We start from the raw sequence: 22,763 nt of genomic DNA, 5'->3' as shown, positions 1-22,763 counted from the left end.
CACTTCTTGCCTTGTGATAGCCACGGATCTCCCTAGAACATAAAAGTCAAGTTCTGAATATGCACAGCCACATGATTGAAACTGAACACTCATATAACGTACTGCAGACTGAAGTGACAGCAGTTGTAAGGTTTAGACCTGACGCAATTAACAGTAAGGTACAGTTGTTTTTACTGGATCAAATCCTGCATAGCTTATGTGGTTGAACAGTCAGTGAGACTACTTCAAGGTGGAAGACCTACTGATGATTTCAAATACCTATTTTCATTCTCATATCTTCAGCTTAATGCTAGTATGGCAACAGGATTTCATAAACAGAAATATCCCTTTCCCTCACACTACCATTAATACCATCACAACAGTTACTTTGAGAAAGATATGGGCTCTCTGAAACCAAACGTACAAATTACCAATATTCATTGCTCCTATCAAAAACTGCAATACACAAAAGCTGTCAGATTGCCTCTTCCATTTTTCACTTGCATTTTAAAATCTATTGATGTTGATGTCACATCTTAATCTAGCCACCACCATGTTTAAAGGGAACTGAGGTGAAGGAGCTGAACAGATTATTTCACTGTACATCTGCCCTATGGAATATCTTCTAGTCTTTCCTGTGGGAAAACAATGAAACCAGAAATTCGGTAATTAACAGTCAGTGTTTTACAAATGAAAACGCAGACCTGGGGAGAGCACAGATGATTATATGAGTGAGTAACAGCATTTGAATCAAAAGGTGAACAAGGAAGGGTATGTGCCTTGCATATGCGTAACTACAACAACGAAGTCAATTAATTGCATAATAGGCAGGTTAAATAACAGGGCAAGGGAGACGGGTTCCTCCCTCTCTCCTGTTAGCACCATTCACTGCCTCACTTACTCTAGCATTACGGTGCCACGTAGATGCACGGCTTCCCTTTCACTCCAGTCTGGGACCGGATTCAGCCCATGGTATGATGCAATGAATGGGGAAATGCACTGTGAAGTGTCGATCCAGATATCCTAGAGATGATGTCAGTGTTTAAAAACCTATTGGGGTAGGGCATTTGGGAGGAAGGAGGGATAGGACTGGAATGATAGAACGCAAGAAAAGCAGAGTATGGCATTTTCTTTCTCTTTGTTTTATGAAAATAGTCAACTGTCTTCCTCTATTCCTGGCTTTAGATCAAAAAAAAACTTGCAAGGAAATCTGCATAACCTTGTTACTTTGATGTCATCACAGTCACCTAAGCAAGCAACCTTTTAAAAATACTACGCTGTGCACTTGAAAGACAGCTTGGACCAAGGATTTTGATGGGAAGTAGCTGGCTATGCTGTATGTTTCCCAGAGCAGGAACACACAAGGTGCTTGAGATGGCATCTGCCAAACATGGAGATGTATAACACCTAATCTAGTTTAGTGTGTGGCGAGTGCCAGAACATGTCGTGAAGAAGAATTTCAGGAGAAAACCTTCCTTGTTTCAGTCAGCGGGGTTTGATGCTGTCTCTGAAATACAAACATCTTTTATTATGCTACAAAAAATAGTTTCACTTCTTCTTAATAAAATATAGTTTTTAAATACTTAAAAAAATTTAATTATACAGTATTGTAAAGATTGGATTTTTTTTTTTTTTTTTACTTTTTTACTATGTTAATGAGACAGCGCTTGATGCACTAGTTTCCTTGGCCAAACATGGACCAACCAGTTGGATACTTCTTTCTTTTCTTCTATTGTTAGAAGACATCCAACATTTGACATAGTGCAGGTGACTTTGTAACATCACCAGGAATAAAACAGGAACCATACAGGAATCACTGGATTTTGGGGCCCAGTGGTGAAGAGGCAGAATTACATACATTGGAAGATTTCATTGTTCAGTCTCTCCTGGTGTGACTCGCTCTGATGCAATTCATGTGCATTTGACAGACGCTCTCAGAAAAAAGTTAAGATTTCTGTCTCTACTGTGCAGTGGGGCTGGTCATGTGGAATAGATGAGAGCTCATTTGTGGAAATAATAAGCATCTTTTTCAGTGTCTGGTACAATGAAGCTGGCCTGTAGCTGCAGCCTCCATATGCAACTGTAATATGAGTACTCAGTAAGAATAATAACATGTACTATAAAATATTCTCAGTAAAAGCCATACAGTAAATTACTATAAAAGTGGCTGAAAGGGTCACAGAAATTCAATGAACGGGGCAATTTAAATATCCCAAATATTTTATATATCATTAACAAAAGCTACTATTTCTGCTTAGAAACATGTTTTTGGGTCCATCACCTTTCAAATACCTATTGACCTAAGATTGAAAGCAGGATAATTATCTAAAACTCTCAGAATGCAGTTTTTCAAGTGTGATGAGTTTCTGTATAGCCACCATAAAATTACGTGGGAAAGCAGGGTCCAGTTCTTTTCTCTGGAGAGAAAACTTACTGGAATTAGATGTGTCAGACATTGAACTGGTCTCCTCATTTTCCAGTTTTCTGAAGCATAGCTAACACAAAACTACCAGTGACAAGCCCCCAAGGGGGTGTAGTATTTCATGTGAGCTGCTAGACACTATGATGTTACCTTCTCACTTACCTTCACTCACCCTTCACAAGTCTCTCACTTCATATTTCATGCATCCTTTAACATATTTAGTGTCAGAAGTAAAGATACTTCGTATTTCCTTTTCCCAGTTAAGACAAACACTTTCAATCTGAGATTAGTCTTGGAAAACAAGGGCAGCAAAGATTAATAAACAGGAAACAATCAGAGCAGTGTAGTTCGTTGTTAACAGCCTCAGCAAAATCCATCCGAAGACAAACCTACTGCTGTTTTCCGTTCATTCCCTGGCTTCAGAGTTGGAATGCAAAGCACACCAAACTGAAGAGGGTTATGTCTGCAGTAACAAGAGCTAGATCTTCAGTTTAGTGGTACCTAACATGACTGGAGGGCCTTTGGGCTTACTCCAAGTGGAAATACAACACATTTCTTAACCCAAAGAGAGTTACAATCCCCTTCATCCCTGACAAGCACCCTCATTCACTGCAGGTTCTTATTCAATAGACAGACCTTAGACTAAAACTTTCTGCCTACAACCACTCTTGAGGCTATGGAGATTTGCACTGAACAAGAAAAGAAAAACGACAGAACTGAAAGCTGCCCCCAGCAACCATAGATTAGCCCAGCCTGACAGAAAATAAATGGCTTCTGACACAGGGGATGGGATTGTCTAGACTTGTCATTTCAAAAGGAGCATTTTAAACATCAGAAAACAAAGACCTGGTAAACAGAACCCAAGGGTATTCGTAAGAATAGAACATTCTTCTTATTTCCCCTTTTCCTTGTCATATACAATACTAAGGTAAGGGAGCCTTGTCCTTTATGCTACATAAGACATCCTTCTTGAGTGTGCACAACCTTGTGCTTCTTGTGTGGTAAACATTACAATGGAGATGCCCCTCCCAATATCTCTGAAGTGCAAGTTCTCTCCAGTACTGGCAAGTAACAATCATAACAATCGCTGTTATGCTTTGCATTGCGTTACAGGTTGGTTTTTTAGTTTTTGAAGGTCTTATCTGCACCATGTATCTGGGCTGGTTCCAGCTGATGCAACTGATGTGGATCATGAGTTCGTATATAAAAATTTCAGTTTTGCTCATAGGTGTCTCTCAGATGGACAATACATACAGGGAAAACAAGGATGGATGAAGATATATTTGACCAGCTTCTACTACTGGATTCAACGGTTAAGAAGTAAGATGGGCTGTGAATTCATTTAGAAGATGTGGGCATATAAAAGCTTGGAATGCTTGATGAGTTTTTTTTATTTTTTAATCAACGTAGGTGGAAGTAAACATTAACATTTGGTCAAGTGTAGTGTAACTTGCATTTGTATTCTCATTGTTATTAATGGAGGTATGTAGAGATATACAGAAACCTTGAGACAGTTGTTTTTCTATTGCATACAGACTAGCAGTCCACTGGAAACAGAGGATGAAAGCATGAAGGTTAGATCTTAGAGGGCGGCAGTTCTTCATGCACAGCTTTTGTCAATCTTGATTTTTTTTTTTGTTTGTTTTGTTTTCAAAACTAAAAACATGGGAAACCAAGATCAAATGATGGTGGACAGGAAAGGTGACATCATCAGCCAGAAAAACACCAGAAGTGCCTGAACCCCCTCATTCAAGTCCAAAGGTGCTAGTTTCTTCAACAGCTGTCAGCAGCTTTTCATACAGCATAGAATATGAGGGGTAAGGTGGAAGATCCAAACGGTTGAAACATGTGTGTGCCCTGCAAAAGGAAAATATGCTACATGTTAAGTTTAATCTAAATAACTTGAGAAAATAAGAACTGAGAAAACAAGTTCCTTCTGAGACTCAAGACATAAAAGTTCACTCAAGAAAGATAAAAAGAAATTCTAAATATTAAAGTAAAACTCTCAAATTCCGCCAAAATCTGAGGTACTGAAATGTATATGCACAGACACATGAATATTTCAAACAGAAGACACAAGCTAAGTATCAACGTAACATCATTCTCTGCTATCCCTGCATTAGATGTTCTGGGGATCTTGCAGGGATCTTCATGGAGAAGAATGCTGGAGGTCACTAAGGAGCTGTGGCCTAGGCCCTGATAGAGAGAAAACTCTACTACTATAAGTTTGGTTGCTTTGAGTTTTTCCAAAAAAATGCAACTCAGCCGTACATCCAACATGAGCAGCTAGTAAGTTTTGCACCTGTGGACAAGCATAATGTGATGAACTATACTCACAGAATGGGCTCAGCATGTGTTTATAGTGAGGCAGGGCTGACTGGTGAAAGACCATTCAGGGATCTGCTAACTGAAGAAGGAAGGTTGCTGAAAATGTTCCTGTAAGTCAGCTGTTGGCCATCTGCTGCAAGTCTGGCCTTTAAATGTTATTTATTTGTAGTAGCCAAGGCGAAAGCAAAATATTTTGTGCAGAGCAAGCTGCCAACTTGATGACCCTCTCTTCCTCCAGTTCTATCGTTATATTTACCCCCAGTTGGCAGCACCTTCAAAAGAAGCCATGGAACGGGTTCCACACATGCCTCCACCTTGTTGCAGCTTTTCTGGTAGCAGCAATTAGACCCAGATGCAGGCTGCACTTCACTGTGTGAGGTGCTATACAAATGTGGAGCAAAGAAACAGTCCCTGCCCCAACAGTTCATCCATTTCAACTGACTGAAAAAATGTAGAGCTCATTCAACAAATAGGGGGGGCACATTTTCATTAAAATGGTTTCATTTTTTTCAGTCAGCTTGGAGTTTTACATGATGCTAGAAGTATTTCTGTTTCCTCTTGCTCTCTCCGATAAATGTGAATTGACAAAACCCTGCGGAAGGAAATGTAGCCTCAATGACTAACAATGTCTAAGCTCCTGGCCCCTAGTATTTTTAGAAGCCGTGAAGTTGTTTTACTTTTAGCTTTTCTATCTCATACTTTAATTCAATGTTATTTCTTCAAAACTGAAGCAGAAGGGCTATCTTGGAGAAACTATTTGAAACTGTGCTAGTCATCCCTTATGCCACCCACAAAGTGAGAAAAACATGATACTGCTAGACGGGCTGGCCTGAGACTTGCAGATTCAGAGGGAGAGTTTTATCAAGCACCACTGGTGAATCATTAAAAGCAATCAGGCAACTGAAATAGCCAGAGGCACGTAATCTTCACTGCATCACACAATTTCAATGATGAGAGCTTTTACCATCCTTTTTCCCCTTCTGAATTAAGATTTGTTAGCTGGTCACTCTCAGAGAGAGTGTACAATAAATACAGAATTTGTGGAAATGAGCTGGGAACACATGTGAGTTAGTGAAAAAGGAACATTAATAAAGCCATTATTTAACATGTCTTGAAATTAAACATGGCAGCTCGTGTATTATCCATGAGTAGCCCTGCACTATTTATTATTATCTCAGCAATCTTTGATTTATTATTATCACAGCAATCTTTGGCAGCGTAAGTTGTTTCTACAATCTGTTGCCAATACCTATCAACCACTGGGAGTTAATTAACTGAAGGATTCTTGTAGTCCATTCAGGATGTGTTTATCATAGGCAAGAGAACACCATTCAGAGACAGCCAGTCTTGAGGAGCTCAGCTGCCTGGCTCCAGAACTGGCAGCAGCATAGTCATGGTGGCTCAGGTGTGGATTCTGCTAAAAATAAGTTTGCTGAACCTAGAAGTAATATCTCTGTATGGTACTTAAACGTGGCACACTTAACTGTGTGAGATCATAGCATCTCAGACATCGCTGTCACGGATCCTATTGTGTGGTGCAGACATATCCACAGCCACTGACTCTGGTGTTTACTTTCTTGCAGACATTCATCTTGACTGATCATCATCCACTTCATTTCATACTGGTTATGAAACAACCTTGCAATGCTGTTGACTTTTAGTCATTCTTGACCTAGCCAAATTCAGAAAAAAGATCCATTCCTTTTCCCATTATGAGGTTTACAGAAGTGGACTCTTCTGTAGAAGGTCTCAAGGAATTTATTGTGGGGAGAAACTATTACAAAGAAAGGAAGAAAAAGTTAACATGTCTAGAAACACTGAAGCACTTTGCCAAGCAACACTCTTGTGTTCTCCAGTTCAACAACTTTATAGAAAAAAATCCTTTCACTCCAAAAGACACCATAAAATCAAAGATGAAAACTAATTTTCATAAGTCCTATGCTGGTTAGATTTATGCTTCTACCTACTTAAGGTGCAAAACACAATATATTGCTAAGGGCAAAACCTGAGTTCAAATTCTGGTCTGTGAAACTAATGTGGATCTATTGCAATTCCGATGATGCCAGTGAAGCCCACTCAATCTTACAAGAAGATAATTATGTGCAAAATTGTCTGGTATACATTCAGCAATGGGTCTAAGTGGTTCTTTGCTGCAGAGGTCAGACATGGTGTCTACCTGTGTAACTGAACAACATATTCTGCCTCACCTGAAATAAGAGAGAGGGTTGATTGGGACTCCTTCTCATTCAGCATTCCCTCTCTCCTCAGTATTGCTGTGCATAGCGCCTTCGCCTCTTGCAACTGAAAGCTGACATTTTTATTTTCCAAACTGGACTAAAGACAAATTGCTCATCTTGTAGTCCTTTATATCATAATGTTGTGTGATACTGCAGTACACAGGGAAATTAAGAGGCAAGGATATTTTCCATAACATCCACTGTTGCCTAACTCTGTGCCTTGGCCTCCGAAGGTGTAAGTTCCTCCCGAATGGTGTTGACCTCCTACTACTGATCCCAGTGAGAGTGACTACAGTAAGCATAATCCAGGGGACACCTGCTATTTTGTAGTACTGGGCTTGCTGCACATATTGGGGTGAAAACATTATATCAGCAGTGCAAGAAACAGTCATTGCAATGAGAAAAATCTTTCTTCCCTTGATTAAGCCTCCTACCACATAAGCCTGCTGACATTTGAGAGGGTGTTCAGGGAGTGAGAGGTCTGGAATAAGAATTAGATTGGTAAGAGCTTTTATGGAAAGGATTCTGGCTTCTCTAGAAGAAAATGCAAGATAAAGTCGTGTAAACCAACTCTGACCCTCATGTGCCCTCATCCTCCAATAAGCAGAGCAGTAAATGGACCACTTAAAATTTCTTTCTTCCTGGCAGTCTGTCTTTATTGCTCTAAGTAGTTTTGGTGGGTCTGAACCTTTAATCTTGCTCACTGTTCACAGTGCTGTGTTATTTCTTTTCTTTTAAGAATTCTCTCTAAAAATTATAAGATTTTAAGATTTTTGCATTCCTCTTTTCTTTGTCACTTCCTTTAATCCCCATGAGAGTCCAAAGGCAGTAAGTGGGCACAGAACCCCCTCCTATCTTATTGATAGCTTGAACCTATCAACTAAAATAAGACTTGCATTCTAACATAACCATGCCTCTCAGGCAGAAACTGGGCATTTCTCCTTTTCACCTTGTTTTCCATAGATGAACCCACAAACCCCTCTTTGATCAACCTCAGGACCCACAGGTATCAACTTTTGTTCCTTTTGTCTGTAAGAAGGAACTCTTATATGCTGTCTGGGAACCACTGCTTAATAGATGAAGGTAGATTTGTAGGTGGTATTTCTGTTCCATGTGAGAAAAGAGGAAAGAGAAGAGGGATGGGAGGTAAGGAATGATAAAAGACAGCAAAGCACACACAGTCCACTGGGAAAAAGGAAATGATGAGAACAAAGTTCTTTGTAGTCATACACAATCTTTTTTTAATGGCTATATGGGATTCTGGGGTGATTAAATCAATCATCTAATAGAGAGGGACAGAATTATCTTACAAAAGATCAGATATCTACTAGCACTGGTAATCTTTATCATACATAAACCACAGCCAGTATGGTGGTAATCACTAATATTACTCTGCTGAATGAAAATCTCTTTTGATGAAAGGGTAGTCACAGCTCAGCACTGATGGGGAAAGTGACCTCATTGCATCAAATGTGATTATTTGAATCAGTGGGATACATGCTGAGGTCCTTACTTAATTGATACTCAAATAGAAATAACCTTGGAGCTGACAGGAGTGGAGCACAACCAGAAGATGGGGCAGTGGCATCTGTAGGCACTGAACACTTTCACAGGCTGAGGTTTTAAGAAGAGGGAACTGTTGTCTCCTATAGCTATAGTAGAAAACACTGATTCTTTGCACAGGTTTGTTTTGGGCCAGGAGTTCTGGTCCCACAATATCAGATGAAGCAAGCTATGTTATTCCAGCTAGAAAGCCAGTGTCTGTTCATTAATGTTTGGTGAGGAACAAAGTATAAGTTCTTGTGAAACTACTGCTAAAACTGGTTCCGTGTTAAATATCTGCATGACCCAGGAAAGGTGAAGAGAGGCTTCCTGCTTCAGAAGAGGCTATAGCTGGAAGAATTCTCCATCCATCCCTACTCAGGCAACTAGTTACAAGAAGTAAAATATGTGACTCCTTTATTTTGGGAGAAAGTTTTGCATATTAGATAGGGAGAGTAAAACTCAACCTTGATGAACAAATGGTTGAACCTGTTACCTATTCAGTGTTATTTCACATGACAAGCTACAGCAGTTTGGAAGAAACCATGCTGCAGATTTACACTGATAGATCTGTAAATCTGGCAGTCTCTTTGGAACCTGCTTTAGGGTCATCATCTAGGGATCTGAGCTGTATAGTACTTTGACTTTCTAACGTGTGTGGACTCAAAGTAAATATAGATAGGAATAATGCATCTGGTACACACGCACACTCCAGAAATAAACCACTAGTGTAATCTAACTCTTATCTGTCTTACATGAACATATTACACCACCATTACCCTGTTCCTGTAGGGGAAGTGGTACTGATGAACAAGTGCACCAATTTAGAATGAAGTTACCGGATTCTCAACCTTCCCAAAACAGTCTTTCTTATCCTCAGTGCTTTCAAGAAGCTCTCTGGGCGTTATATATTAGTGGTTATTCTTTGAAAAGTGTTGCATTTGAGAAATTTACACCATGCCTCTTTTCTGGAAATGCCACGTTGCTGTCGCAAGTGCAAAAGCATGGCTGGTTTAGGTATTATCACATCTTTGCTCACTATAAGCAAATGGCAGTTGCATGCTCCATTGCCAAAGTGTAAGGAGAAGATGTAAGGGAGAGTTGCCTAAATACTTCAGCCATCTGGAGCCGGAGTGGGAGAATACAGAGAGAGTCCTGGACTCTCCTGATAGACCTAAAAGTTATCTTGATACTTTGTAAAGCACCTGAAAACCCAAAGGCCAGACTAACCTATGCCCAGTGACCCACCATCTACCTGAATGTCAGGAAAGCCAAATGCATCAGCTTTATGCAAGCTTCCATAACACCTCTCACAGCATCACGTTTATTGGGTCAGGGCCTAAGAACTAAGGCCAGTAATGAAGAGGTGCAACCCACACCTAAGCACATAAACGACTAAATCTGATGATTGCTAAGACATGAGAAAGCTGTTTTTTTTTTTCCTAGGACTTGGAAAATGTGGAGCAAGGGTAACTCTCACTGTGAAATTGCAGGAATTGTTAAAAGGACAAGGGAATTTGTTGTGGTTTATTTTAAACAGCTAAAGTTAGTTACACTCATATCACAGGGGCCAAAAGGCCTACAGGATATGACATATGACTTTTTTTAGCCTCTAAGTCTAAGTAAATACGTAAGTAAATCTAAATAAACACGAGCAATCCATAATCAGGCGTTTAAAAAAAGTTTAAAATAACATTTATTTAGTTGCTTAACTAAGGATTTAGGGAGCCTCCAGGTTTAGCCTTTGTGTTTTATGTATTTCTTAACACTGTGTATACTTGGCAGCACCCCATAATTTTATAAAAATGCAGGTAATAATTCATGGTGATCAAGCTGTGTTTATTCCCCATGAGCAAGTGTTGTTTCTGTTTCCCCTGGCTAAAATGAATGCAGAGCTCTAAGACTTCTAAAAGGTGCTAACAACTTTCACCTGGAAAAGAGGCCTCTTTCAGGGAGAGCAACAAGTTCAGTGATCAGCAGACAAACATAAAGTTGTTAATGTGAGTATCTCAGGGCTAATTGAATCTAGGTCATAAGTAATGCCTAGGTTCACAAAGAAAGTTAAGCAGAGCAGAAAGAGGCCAATTACCTTTTCAGAATTTGATAGGTCAGCCCAGGGCATTTTCTGTGCACGCGCCAAGGCCCACCCTCCCCTCTCGCCCCTTTCCATCCCAGAAGGAGTGCAAAGAGAGCTCTGTAGAAATGCTGCACAAGTTTGTGATTTTCATTTGCTGCCTGTCTACAGGCAGGAATGCCCTTGGTCAGCTCTGAAACCCTTACATAGAGCCAGACTATATGTATGCTGCAAAAGGAGAGGCCTATGCAGTGCAAACTGTAGCTCTCAGGCTTTCTTTCCACATTGCTGGCTGACGCTCAGAGGGCATGAGTCATCTCACTGGCCTTACATTTTTTCATCTGTTTTTAAATCTCAGTGCCTACATCTAGCTTTCATGTAGGCTCTAGTTCTCCATATAGTCTCTGTAGAGTCTTTATGGTCGATGGACATAAATCAGAATGTACCAGGTGTGATTCAACTGAGCTATTTTAAAAGTCTGTGTTCAGGTGAGATGAATTGTGCATTAAAAACACTTACTTCCCTTTTCCTGACTTTAGAGGGAGTCAATGTAAGATGTCAGCTCAGAACGTCTGCTGATACAGTGCCCTGGTCCAGCTCCTGTGTCTTCCCACTGCATAAGCATGGACTTGAGCAGGCTTGTACTAAGAGGGTGACCATAATTGGACTTTCCCTCTCCAGAGGACTCTGAAGGTCTGCTGAAGTCCATGTCTTATAGTATGCTTCTGGGTAAACAACATGGATGGCAAGTAACTAGAAAACTGGACCAGATCATTGTTAACTGATGGTCTGAATATATCTGCAAGGTCTGCGAGAACATTTTTTTCTGTGCCACGAAAGTAGCCTCCTTTGGACTGCAGCTGAAAGCTAATGATAAGAGCAGGAAGAAAGCATCCTTTGGAGGGCAAACGTTACGTAAAAGGGTCACGTAGCAAAAGTATTTCAGAGGTGCCGAGATGTGGCCCCATGAAAAATTCTCTGTAATCTCAATGGGGCAGAGCCTCAGGCAACTGTAAGGACATTCAAGAAAAGGTGACTCACTTCAGTGAGAAAGGATGAGTGCTGGTCACGCATAAAATGGTGGAGCAGAACTCAAAGCTGAATGTATCACTGGCTGTGCCATGGCTCTCTTGGGTGGCTTAGGCAAGTCAGACCACCCCTCTGTGCCCCAGTCCCTTTGTTCTGAAAAGGAAGATGACCCCTCCTTTGGGAAGCACTGTGAATTCTGTTGACTCTGTATGACATTATGGCTCATTTGCTCCTAGTTGGCTGACTGAACTAGATGTAATAAATTGGGTATTATCACCACATCGTCTGAAGTCCCTTCACTAAGCTTCCTCGTGATGAAAAAGTGGAACCATCAGAGCAAATGAAGTGATTACACTCAGGTCTCTGGCCAAAACTCTGGCTTTCATGGCTCTGAAAACTCAAGTATTTTTACTAGTATTTTGGAATTAAAGGGAACAGAATCAGCTGACAGGCCCCTGCTGGTCTGGATCTGTTCCAGAATCAAAATAAGAGAACTAGGTTTGGACCTATGGAAATCTTTATCTTAACCATTTCCCAAGATTCAAAGTAGCTTGAATTGAGACTGCAAATCAAAAAGGCAGCGACAGAAAACACTTTTCTCTGAATGTAATTACAGAACAAACTTATAATTGTTTCTTTGCTGTTTTCAGATGTCCTTATCATTATCTATTCATTATCTTTCTGTGGCAGAGAGATGCAGAAAAGTATGAGGCTCACCTTTCTCACAGCACTTCTGTTTTTGTTTCCTAGTTGGGACATACCTTGGGAGGGAGGTTATTTTCCCCCATTTCTCTATACAGAAGCGCCGTAGCCCATTGCTCCCTCGGAGAGCTGCAAAGCCCTCGTATGGCACGCTTGATGTTCCAGTGACGAATTGCAACAACCGGAGTCTCTGCTCATTGTTAAACCTCTCCACTGCTGCCCAGAACCACCGTATTACTATGTGTCCATCATGGTAACCTAAACCAAGAAGCAAGGGAGAGAAATTAAAATCACCCCTCTAAGTGGGAAGTGTAACATCAAAATATGTTCCCACTAGCATGGGGCAGTAGATCTCCTACTGAAAAGATCCTGACCTAACAACGTATCTTGTTCTTGATGAGCAGTAGGTCCCAGCGCCCATCTTGTCCTGGTTGTGGATACTATAATATTACTAACTCATTTTAAACCCTGAAACTCAAATATATATATATATATATATTTGTATATATATATATTTGTATATGTGTATATATATATATATACCTCAAATATATATATTTGAGGTACACTGGCCTCTCACAAATCCCTTGGCAAGAACTGGGGTTACCTGCATGAGATATAAAAGACCAGTTGTGATATGCCACACAGTGTGAGTCCTAATGACTTAACAATTTCTGGTTCCCAAATAAATTCTCTTTTGGATTGCAACAGTGTTCAACATATGGAGAGGAGTTTGCTGCCGCAAGCCCTTCCCTGGCAAACTTCCCACCTGAGGGACTCTCTGCCTTGGTTTGTGCTAGTGAAAGCCGGCATAAACCCAGGCTGAATCTGTTTCAATAGCTAAACAGAAAAAAGGAGGAGGAGAATAACTTGAAGGACCAACTGTGCTTGTGGTAAGCTGCATATTTCAAGGTAACACAAATGCTGGACAGTGAGCAGCAAAACCTTAAACCTTGTATTTCAGGGGAGGGTATGTGAACCTCAGGGACTTTCCTTTTGTAGTGCAGAACTGGTGGATTTCACATTTATCCATAATCCAAGACAGCGTGGATAAATCATGCTCAGCATTTAAAGCAAAACCAGGCCAAGCATTAAAGAAGAAGGGAAAAAAAATCCAGCTTTACAGTTTAGACTGAGGGGATGGTTAAGCAAGATCTGTATTTTGTTGAAATATAACTGGGAACCGTGAAATTCGGCTCTTGAATTCACCTCCCTGCTGAAGCCAAGAGGACTTGTGATACTACTTTCAGTGAGGCCAGGAGTTCATTCACAGTCATCTGAGTAAGTAACTTTTAGATCTAATACTGCAAATCCTTTTCAGTCCTTAATAGTCAAAACTCCTGTTAAGTCAGTAGGAATTGAGTGGGTAAAATCTGGATAGAAATAGCAGAAGCAATTTCAGTATTATTACATCTGTTGATTCAAACCTGAGATCTTACTTATTTTATGTCATGAGTTACTCTTCACAAAAACTTCCTGAAAAAAATAGGGCATTTCCCTCAGGAAAGACAGAAGGAAAAGACAGAACAAGTCTTTCATGTTTTAGACTGAAAACAGTCAAGATATTAGGAAGCATCAGCAGGCAGTTTACCTCCACGATATTCTGTATTGTTACGCCAGTCATTGAGATCTATTTCTGCAGTGCCAGCTATAACCAGCTCCAGTTCTCTGGCATCAAAAACAGAGACAAGCCTGGAGTCTACAACCTGGAACAAAAAACACTTGTAAGCACAGTTTCAGACTGGAAATAAAGCAGATGCAATGTCTCATGAACCTATGGCTCTCATGGCCAGCTCTTTATTCTGACGAAGTCTGCATGCTGACAGCTAACTTCCACGCCTCTGCTGATAAATCTGTGCTCTTCTTCAGGGAGTCTGCTGATGTTTTGAGCTGCAAACAACGATGACACATGAGATTTGACCAGAATGAAACAATACAAGTGACAGGACATAATCTATGCAGAACGTTCCTCATTGTTACATTAATTCTGACAAGTGATTTTGATAGTTGAAGACTGGATTTATAATATGGATAACCTATTTTATACTTGTTTTGCACTGGAATTGTGTAGGAGTGCCCTCAGGTCTTCATCCACTGAAGATGCAGCTGAGGTTCACTTTCTTCATTATATAAAACCAAAAGCTTTAATGGCCTGCAGTATTCACAGGGAGAAAAAGCTAGTGTCCATATGTGTCCATACGCACACTTTAGTAAACCATATGGAGTCCCTTAGCCAATCCCTTTCTATAGGAAAGGGCTGACCAAGTCTATTGAGCTACAAAGCCACCCTCACTGGCTTCCACCCCCAGTAAATGTCAGTGCATGACTGCTTGGAACCATCAGTTACCAGTACTATTCTGTGTGTCGGTTATCTGCTGTTTCATTTTCCTAGGTTGCCATTCTTCCAGTTTATTTCCCTCTGTGAGATAGCCCTCAACTTCTACTTATATTATACAGCTGCCAGGGCAAGATACATGTTTGAATATGATTAGTAAGCGGAGCAAGAATAGGTGACAACATGGGTTGGTCAGCAAAGCCACAGGTTTTCATCCAGTCTTTGGCAGTCCTTGTAGCAGCTCTGGCAGAAGGATGTTCTCAGATCCAGGCCTTCAGCAAAGATAAATTAGCAAAATCCAGGGACAACAATGGAGCAGCATCCATGAATACCAGTAAGATAATAGCTGACTGCATCCTAGGACCAACTTTACTGGAATGAGTCCCTAAAGATACAATGTCACACCAGCTCCTCACTGAAGTGTACAATTCTTCACAATCTTCTTTTGTATCACAGCAGGTTAAAACAAAATTTGCAAACACCTACTTCTCTTACTATGTGAATGGAAAGCAGTATCTTTCTTAACTCTTGATTGTTATGCTTTATCATATTCAGCATACACATTTCTTTCATTTCTCCCTTAATACTAAACATGCCATATCCAAGCTCCCTGTCTCTACAGATCCAGGCACTCCAATTCCTTGCCATCTGTGTCTGTTTAGCCATTTCCTAGGGTACCAATGAAGCATAGTTTAACCATGGGATCACCTCATTCAGATGAGGAATGGAAGACTGTGGGAGCATCGTTTTGTTACTTACTTCGTAGAAGCCACGGACCAGGGCCTCTGTTTGCTGAACCACTCCTCGTTCTACTCGCCACTTAACCATCCTCTCGATGTACTCTTTTTTGTTCTTTTCTGTCACTGCTGTATTTGCCCCTCCAGATTTCAACTCTCTCTCTGTCACCTACAGAACAAAGATAAATAGTGGCATAGCAACGTAGGGATCACACTGTGTTTCAAATTCAAGCTGTACTTTGTAAGTGAAAAACATAACAGCCATATTTCTAGTTCTGGACTCCTAGCCTCTTGTCCACTTGCAGTAGAAACAAAAAGGATAATGAGGGACACCCCCTCAGCCCTAGCCTTATCCCCAGCTGAAGCTGGACTGACCTTTAGGTTACTCCAAACTGTACCAGCAGAGATTGATTCAGAGTCAACCATCCGTAAGCCATGTACAATGTGCCACTCTGGCCCATCTTTTCATCTTTCTCCTCTTCTTTACCCACTAGGAGCTGCAGAGAGGGTGACAACCATACCAGCTTGCTACTTGCTGTAGATTATCCAAGCAACAGTATGGGAAACAACAGGATGGAGAGGCAATCACAGTATTGGAACAGGCAGACTGTTTTGCCAACTGGAAGGGATATCTACTTGTCTCTTAGGCAACAAGTGTTACCCTTCCCCAAGTGCTAATAAAAGTGTTTACTTAGAAATGCCAATAGCCAAAGAAATTATCACAAAGTGAATACTCCCAAAACACTACATAAACAAGACCTGTATAGCACCCTGCACAGATGACAAAGATAGTCACTGTGGGATTCAGAATTTTGTATCAGCCATCTGAGCCTGAGAAGTCTTGTACTGTAAATAACTTTTTTTTTTAAACCAAGAGCTACAGCATTTCATTGCATTTTAATGGTTAATTTAGCTGGCTTGAGTTACTAAGGCTTAAGATTGAGAAGGGATTTAAGGAATCAATCTAGATTCTACCCAGTAAGCACATACTCCTCACATGTGACAGAAAATAATATTTATCTTGCAATTATTTTCACATTCAGTCTAGTGGATTTAAAAGGAAGAATGTTTTGCTCTCCTCTTCAGTTTTCTTCTGCTATAACAATGATGTCTAGCACAGATAGTAAATGAGCTGCACGAATACATATTCATAATTTGTATTATTTACATAGTATTTATATTATTATCTATTTATTATCCCAACAGACAGCACACAGCATATATAGTATTTAGGTCACTTTGCTTGAGGGACCTGTTGTAACATTACGAATTATGGAAACACTCAATGAGTCATCTAGTCTGTAGCTTTGTTGAGGAACAGCAAGAACCAGTAAGGTTGGATGTAATGAGTTAGGAATTCTTAGCTGGTTCAGGTTAAATTCCCAAATGTAAATCACTGCATCACCATTATACAAGCAACGCTGCATGGTCCAGAGGGTAAGACTCTGGCCCAGCTGCCATGTTGTATTCTTCAAGACTGTCCGGCATTAAGATACACCTGTCAAAACCAAAGACTAAACGCTGCCTAGCTTTAAGCATGACCGTAAGTCCAGATGTTCTAAATCTCCTGCAAGACTTCCCACAAACACCTAGACATGCTGGTGATTTCTTCAACTTCTCATTATCCATATAATTTCAAATACAATTAGTTATCTAGAATTGGAGGCAGGCAATCAATAACAATGTGTCCCTATTTTTTCTTTCTTGTTCATAGAGGCATTAACCACAGCTGCAACCTAGAATTCAGAATCAGGATTCAGAGTAGCAAGGAGACATTTCAACCAATCTAGCCCATTCCTTTTACCTGACTAGAGCAATTGCCAGGGCTCGGGAGACAGGCCCTATCCACGTATAGAGCTCGGCAGCAGGCCTAGAAGAACACTTCCTACTGGGTAAAAGCATGACAAAGTACTTAGGGTCACAAGCAACTGACACCTCTCTCAGTCTTATGAGCAAAATTCTCAAATTGGCATCCAGTCCCCACCAGTAAAAATGCGTGACGCTTGGTTTGACATGGTATCTTTGCTATTACAGTAGTGCTCTGGGCTCCAGTATGCAAGAAGGCTAGAGCTCCTCAGCAGTAAATTCTAAAAAAAAGGTACCAAGAAAGAGCATTTGGCCTGAAAGGTTTAAAAGCTAAATACACATCAGAGATGACACAAGAAAGAAAAAATGATAGTAGTAGTGACTGGTCCATAATAAAGTCATTGTGGAATCAGGACAAAAGGGCTGTAACTCATCTACCACACAGCTTCTCAAAGAGCCACTATTTCTTGTTTCCCTTACCCAACCCTTGAAATCCAGCTTCTCAAATATTAGCAGAGCTCCCACTGTGATCTACTCTTGCACCTGTATCCAGCAAAGCAATGTTCAGATGGCATTTAAGTGGTCAGATACTCTTGGCATGCAAGAATTTCCAACTGGGATCCATCTGTGAGCATAAAATGTGATTGTGATTTCTTCGTTATTTTGCTGTCAGCACTTAGCAAATTTCAGAAGGGGGAAAATCTCACTTTCCCTTAGGACTCTTGGATTCTGACAGTTGTAATTCACAGTGAGAACCATTTTTTCCCCTTGACTAAATCTAGCAAGGTTAGTGTCTAGTACATATGAAATAAAGTACTAGACAACATGTGAACTGGCATAAAAATCTGGCTTTTAGTGTTCTTTTGCTTTCATATCACAGTATCTACAACAGATTGTGATTTTTTTTTCTATTCTCTTTGGAGCCATCTCTTATCTTCCACAACAGACTCCTACGTAATTGTCTAGCTCTTTTCTTTGGGGAGAGCATAACAGGTAACTAGTGTGCCAAATGTTATCTTCAGATGCATCAGGGCAATTCAGGCTGAGATTCTTATTCATCTTTGTAGTCTTCCAATGCAAATACAAACTTGTCTCATCTGTCTTTGTGAATATGTCTGTATGTTTCTGTCTGTCTTTGTATATTCGTCTTATATAGCCATACCTTCCAGGGAAACCACTATACTGTCAATTGAATGTCATGCAAGCTCTCAGCTGAAAGCCCGTAAACCCCCCCTGCATTTAAGTCTGTGGAAAAACAGTGTTACCTTTCCTACAGAGGCTTCTTACTTCAATTCTTCTGCCCCATCCTTTTCATTTCATGCACCCTTGACTCTGCTCATCCTTCATGACCTTGTACTATAGGCAGACTAAACTCATTTTTGAAAATATCCCCTGAAGTCTTGCTTGCTTTTCTCTTACTTTCAAGCTTATAGCGGAGCAGCCCTTTTACTCTCAGGGCCAGAATTCCTCCCCTCAGAAACTAGTCTACCTCTCCCCTAGCGCACAGAGCTACCCTAACTCTGTGCAAACTCCTCCTGTCAACTTTATTTTCAAGGGCTAAGAGCTGCTCTCTCTGTATTTTACCTGATCTCTCTGCTCCCTTTGACACTGTGTGTCTGCTCCTTACACAAGTTAACTTCCATCCCCTGAGCTTCTGCAGTACTTGGTGAGCTTGGTTCTTCAGTCTCTCTAGTTTTCAGTATCTCCTTGGAGGTCCTTAATCTTGGTCTAAATATTGCTTTGGGTCCCTTCAAGGCTTTCCAGAGACAATTATAATCTAGCATGAGTTACAACAGCAAAGAGCACCAGGGCTTCAGTGCAAGCCAAAGAATCCCACAGGAGACGCTTGTTCTGGTTGCCAGTCTGCACTTAAGCCACGGTTGTGTCCTATTTAAGGCTATAGCTATTCAGATCAGCTAGGTTAAAGAGAATTGTCTGACTAAGGTAGAGTTGAGTGGTAGAAAGCATAATAAATGGATGTACATGCCAAGTTGTTAAGTAGGTGCAAGGTAAGTAAGAGACACAGAATCTAACAGGGAGATATCAGACAAAATAAGGGTGAGAGTTGCCAGGTCTTACACCACCTGCCAAATGTTTTTCTTCCCTCCTAACCCCCATCCTTTCAGTCACATCAGCTTTAAGTTACATTGCTTGCATTCACGGAATGCCACATCTGTGTGAACTACACCCTGGAGAGAAGAGCTGCACTCCACTTCAGAGAATTCCTCATGCTCATCAGTGTGTGGCTCAATAGGCCTGTAGGGGGGCTGGTATTTTATATTATACACCCTAAGAATAAACATCTGCATTGAAACAGGTGGCTTGAAAGAGACAGAAGGTAGGCGAAGAAAATGTTATTGAAAGGCTAAAGGATCTGTTCTGACAGAAAGATGTTCATCTTGAAAGATGTTCATCTTTGACAACTTTGTCAGCTTCAAATTTGCTTTTCAGATGTTTTGCATAGCTGTGCTCACCTGTCCAAACACCTCCTCGTTCACTGTGAAGGTGAGATCCAGGATATCTGTGATGTTATTATCCTTCATCCACTGCAAACTCTGATGGAACTCTTCATCCAGGTACTCTAAGTCGCTTAAGTCACACGGCCTGATTGCGAGGCAAGAAAAAAGATGTAGCTGAATATATGACCCCATGACTATTGGCAGGATGACTTACTACTAGTGAGAATGTGAACAAATTTATGCTGAAGATCCAACATAAAGCTGGTGTTCGTTTGGTTTTGTTAACATCAAAGCCTGTTACACAGACCCTCTTAAAGCAGTTCTGTAACTGTCTGCTTTGCATGGCTGGGCTCAAGGCCAAATCTGTTGGCTGCCTGCACTATTTGCTGTCGGAAGGCACTCCTGGAGCTCGATTTTATGTGAATCTTCAGGATGCCGTGCACTTCAGAGCACATGCTTACCTTCAGTCCGGATGGGCCCCACCATGTTGTGCCTGGCTGCTTCCATGTATCTATCACCCTCGAGGTGAGCACACAAGACTGACATAAGGCAGACCAGGCGGCCTAAATTTCTGCCAATAAGGAGTTGGCCTTGTTTGCTGAAAGGGCAGGTGGATGTTACAAGCAGTCTGGTTTCAAATCTCCTAAAGGGGCAATAAGGATGCAGGGAGGACTCTAGGTTTCAGGCTATTTCCAGACTAGCTCAGATACAATATAGATATGAGTGTTTGGACCCCAGCAATACTCATTGTTAAAAAAATAAACTTAAATACAGTTAAAGAACTCAAAGGACTGTTAAGACAAATATCTTCGCTGATTTGGAATCATCTTAAATGATAAACTATTTCAGCTAAGCTTTATTCTGCTCTTTGTCATTTAATTGCAGTCTTGACTTACTACTTATGGCTTTTCTTATTGCTGCAAATTTTATGTACCTTGTCTTACTGCAGTCTATTAATTGAAGAGGGACAGACTGTCAATTAAAGTTAACCTTATAAACTTGACATTGAAAGTAATATATTACTGGTAGCTTCTGCTTACTAGTGTAAAATACAGTAGAAGATCAATAAGAAATATTCACTGTTTATATCTACATTAGCATTCCTAATTAACCCGAGTTGTGTTTAGAATGAAAACCTACTCCACCAGTGAGGTATGAGAAATTATGTATTTTTCTTAATATGATCCCCCTCCTTTTTTTGTTGTTGTTTTGGTTTGTTCCATCAAAGATGCTTTTCAGTCTTCCACATAGTTGAAGTTTGATAACTTTTCATCAGTAGTAAACTCTGGAATTATGGGTCAGTACTTTCAAATGTGTGCTCCTAAACGTCATACTTATTATGCACTTTTATCAACACAGTCAATATTTATGAAGGGCAAGTTCTTGGAGAAAGTAAGGAAAAATTAAAACGTGTTTGTTTTCTTTCACAGACCAACCAACGAACAGGGGAAAGGACTTGAAGGTCAGAGCACTTGAAGCAACTCCACAAGGGTCTGTGTCTCTGTAGGACTCACTGTGGGATCACTGTTTCTGCATGGTTTCTGCATGGTTGCATGCTTATACTTACAGCCTTAGTAGTGCTTTGTAGAATGGCCTTGTGAAGAAAGCATCAAGAAGGTACTGATGAATGAGAGCAAGGCCAAGAATACGACCGCTAAACCTGAACCTAGGATATAAAAACGCAGAGTAAACAAAGCGTAACTCAAGACGTTCAGCATAGAAACTTACACAGGTAGCAACGGTTCTTTGTTTCTGACTTAGTTTCTTAGGTTTATTCATTTATTTTTTTTCCAAGCAGATACCTAACACCACCCCTTGCATCTCTGACCAATAATGGATCTCTTCTTGATCCATCTCCTACAGTACCCATATGGGCAGCTGGCATGTTATATGCTCTCCTGTGCCAAACCCATGAACACTCTGAAGGCTCACCTTCTGTGGTCTTTAGTTGAATGGTCTGACACAGACTGACTCCACCAAACACAATATTTAGCTAGTGAAATACTGTAATACTCCACCTCACCTCAGCAGAAAACATACTATCAAAGCAGCTGCAAAGGATATTTGGTGAATCAGTATATCCAGTTTCTGACTGGTTACGACCCTTTCAAAGGTGGGGCTTTAAAGTACTTTAAAAGGTTAATGAATTGACTTCATAGGGGGAAACTAAAGTTCAAATAAGTTAACTGTTGTGACCAAGGACACATATTAAAATCAGTATCTAAAGCTCAGGCAAGCTGTCCCCAGACCATTGTTAATGGTGATGCTCAGCTGTCTTCAGTATTTACATATTCTTGTGTTTGTTTCTGTTTTCTAAGAACAACAACCCTTAGTCCAGCTCCAAATACACTCAAATAGTGCCCTGCCCATTACAATCTATGACCTGTGATGATAAACTGTTAAATCTTTCTTTCTATGATTTCTTCTATGACTTATTAGATATTCTTCCATCAAATGTGGTTTTAAATCAGTAATCTCAGACAGAAAAATACAAAACTGGTGTGGGTCCAGGTGAGTTTGTTTTTTGTAAAAACAATCCCCATCACCCATCCAAAATGTGCTTATTTGTAAAAAAAGAAAAGAAAAAAACCCAACATCCCAAGCATGGGCACTCCAAGCCTGAGCTGACTAACATAATAATAAAATTTTATTGCTCAAAAGATGAGAAACAGGTCAAAAAGCCAAGAAACCATTCCTTCCACTACAGGAACCAGTGCAAAGACCCCTCCTGCATATGAATGAAACATGAGTCTCATTGTAATAAAAGCGGTACAGAATATCTGTTCAGTCAACTTTATCCTCACGGGACAGAGCAACAAGTGCTTAGTATGTCAAATGGGGCACAAAATAGCATGCTGTGGGCCCAATTAGCATTTACATCACCACAGGAGCTGCCTCCGGGTCCCCTGCATCCAAGAAAGGTGCTTATGATATGCAGCTGACTGGTAACAGAAGAGTGATTATATTACTCCCTTACAGCTGTTTCCACAGCAGCAACAAAAGGCAGCTGTTGGGTCTAGTTAGGACCTGCTTCACTTCAGTTGTGCTCCGGTGCAATGTTTCCAGCAAAAAGCAATGGAAAGAGAGGGAGCTGACACAATGAAAGTACAGTG

At 40.6% G+C, this 22,763-nt stretch overlaps 1 protein-coding gene across 4 annotated transcripts in view; it reads right to left on the bottom strand.

Annotated features, from left to right (window-relative positions):
• Positions 1-1,704: 1,704 nt before the first annotated feature.
• Positions 1,705-22,763, bottom strand: part of HECW1 (HECT, C2 and WW domain containing E3 ubiquitin protein ligase 1) — a 273,800-nt gene continuing 252,741 nt past the window's right edge. For 2 of the 4 annotated variants that reach the window (XM_075493694.1, XM_075493692.1), the window contains 6 exons: positions 21,218-21,316; positions 19,666-19,795; positions 15,408-15,554; positions 13,905-14,019; positions 12,373-12,571; positions 1,705-4,258 (listed from right to left, as the gene is read on the bottom strand). In XM_075493694.1, the coding sequence (XP_075349809.1) occupies positions 4,147-4,258; positions 12,373-12,571; positions 13,905-14,019; positions 15,408-15,554; positions 19,666-19,795; positions 21,218-21,316 (802 nt within the window). In that variant the 3' untranslated portion in view covers positions 1,705-4,146. Of the gene's footprint in view, positions 4,259-12,372; positions 12,572-13,904; positions 14,020-15,407; positions 15,555-19,665; positions 19,796-21,217; positions 21,317-22,763 lie in introns of those variants that run through there. The other 2 variants (XM_075493693.1, XR_012774309.1) reach the window with 2 other exon arrangements.

The sequence above is a fragment of the Mycteria americana genome, chromosome 2, assembly GCF_035582795.1.
Source record: "Mycteria americana isolate JAX WOST 10 ecotype Jacksonville Zoo and Gardens chromosome 2, USCA_MyAme_1.0, whole genome shotgun sequence".
Lineage (NCBI taxonomy): Eukaryota > Metazoa > Chordata > Aves > Ciconiiformes > Ciconiidae > Mycteria > Mycteria americana.
Note: the sequence above shows the minus strand (reverse complement) of the source record. Positions and strands in the feature narration are given on the sequence as shown.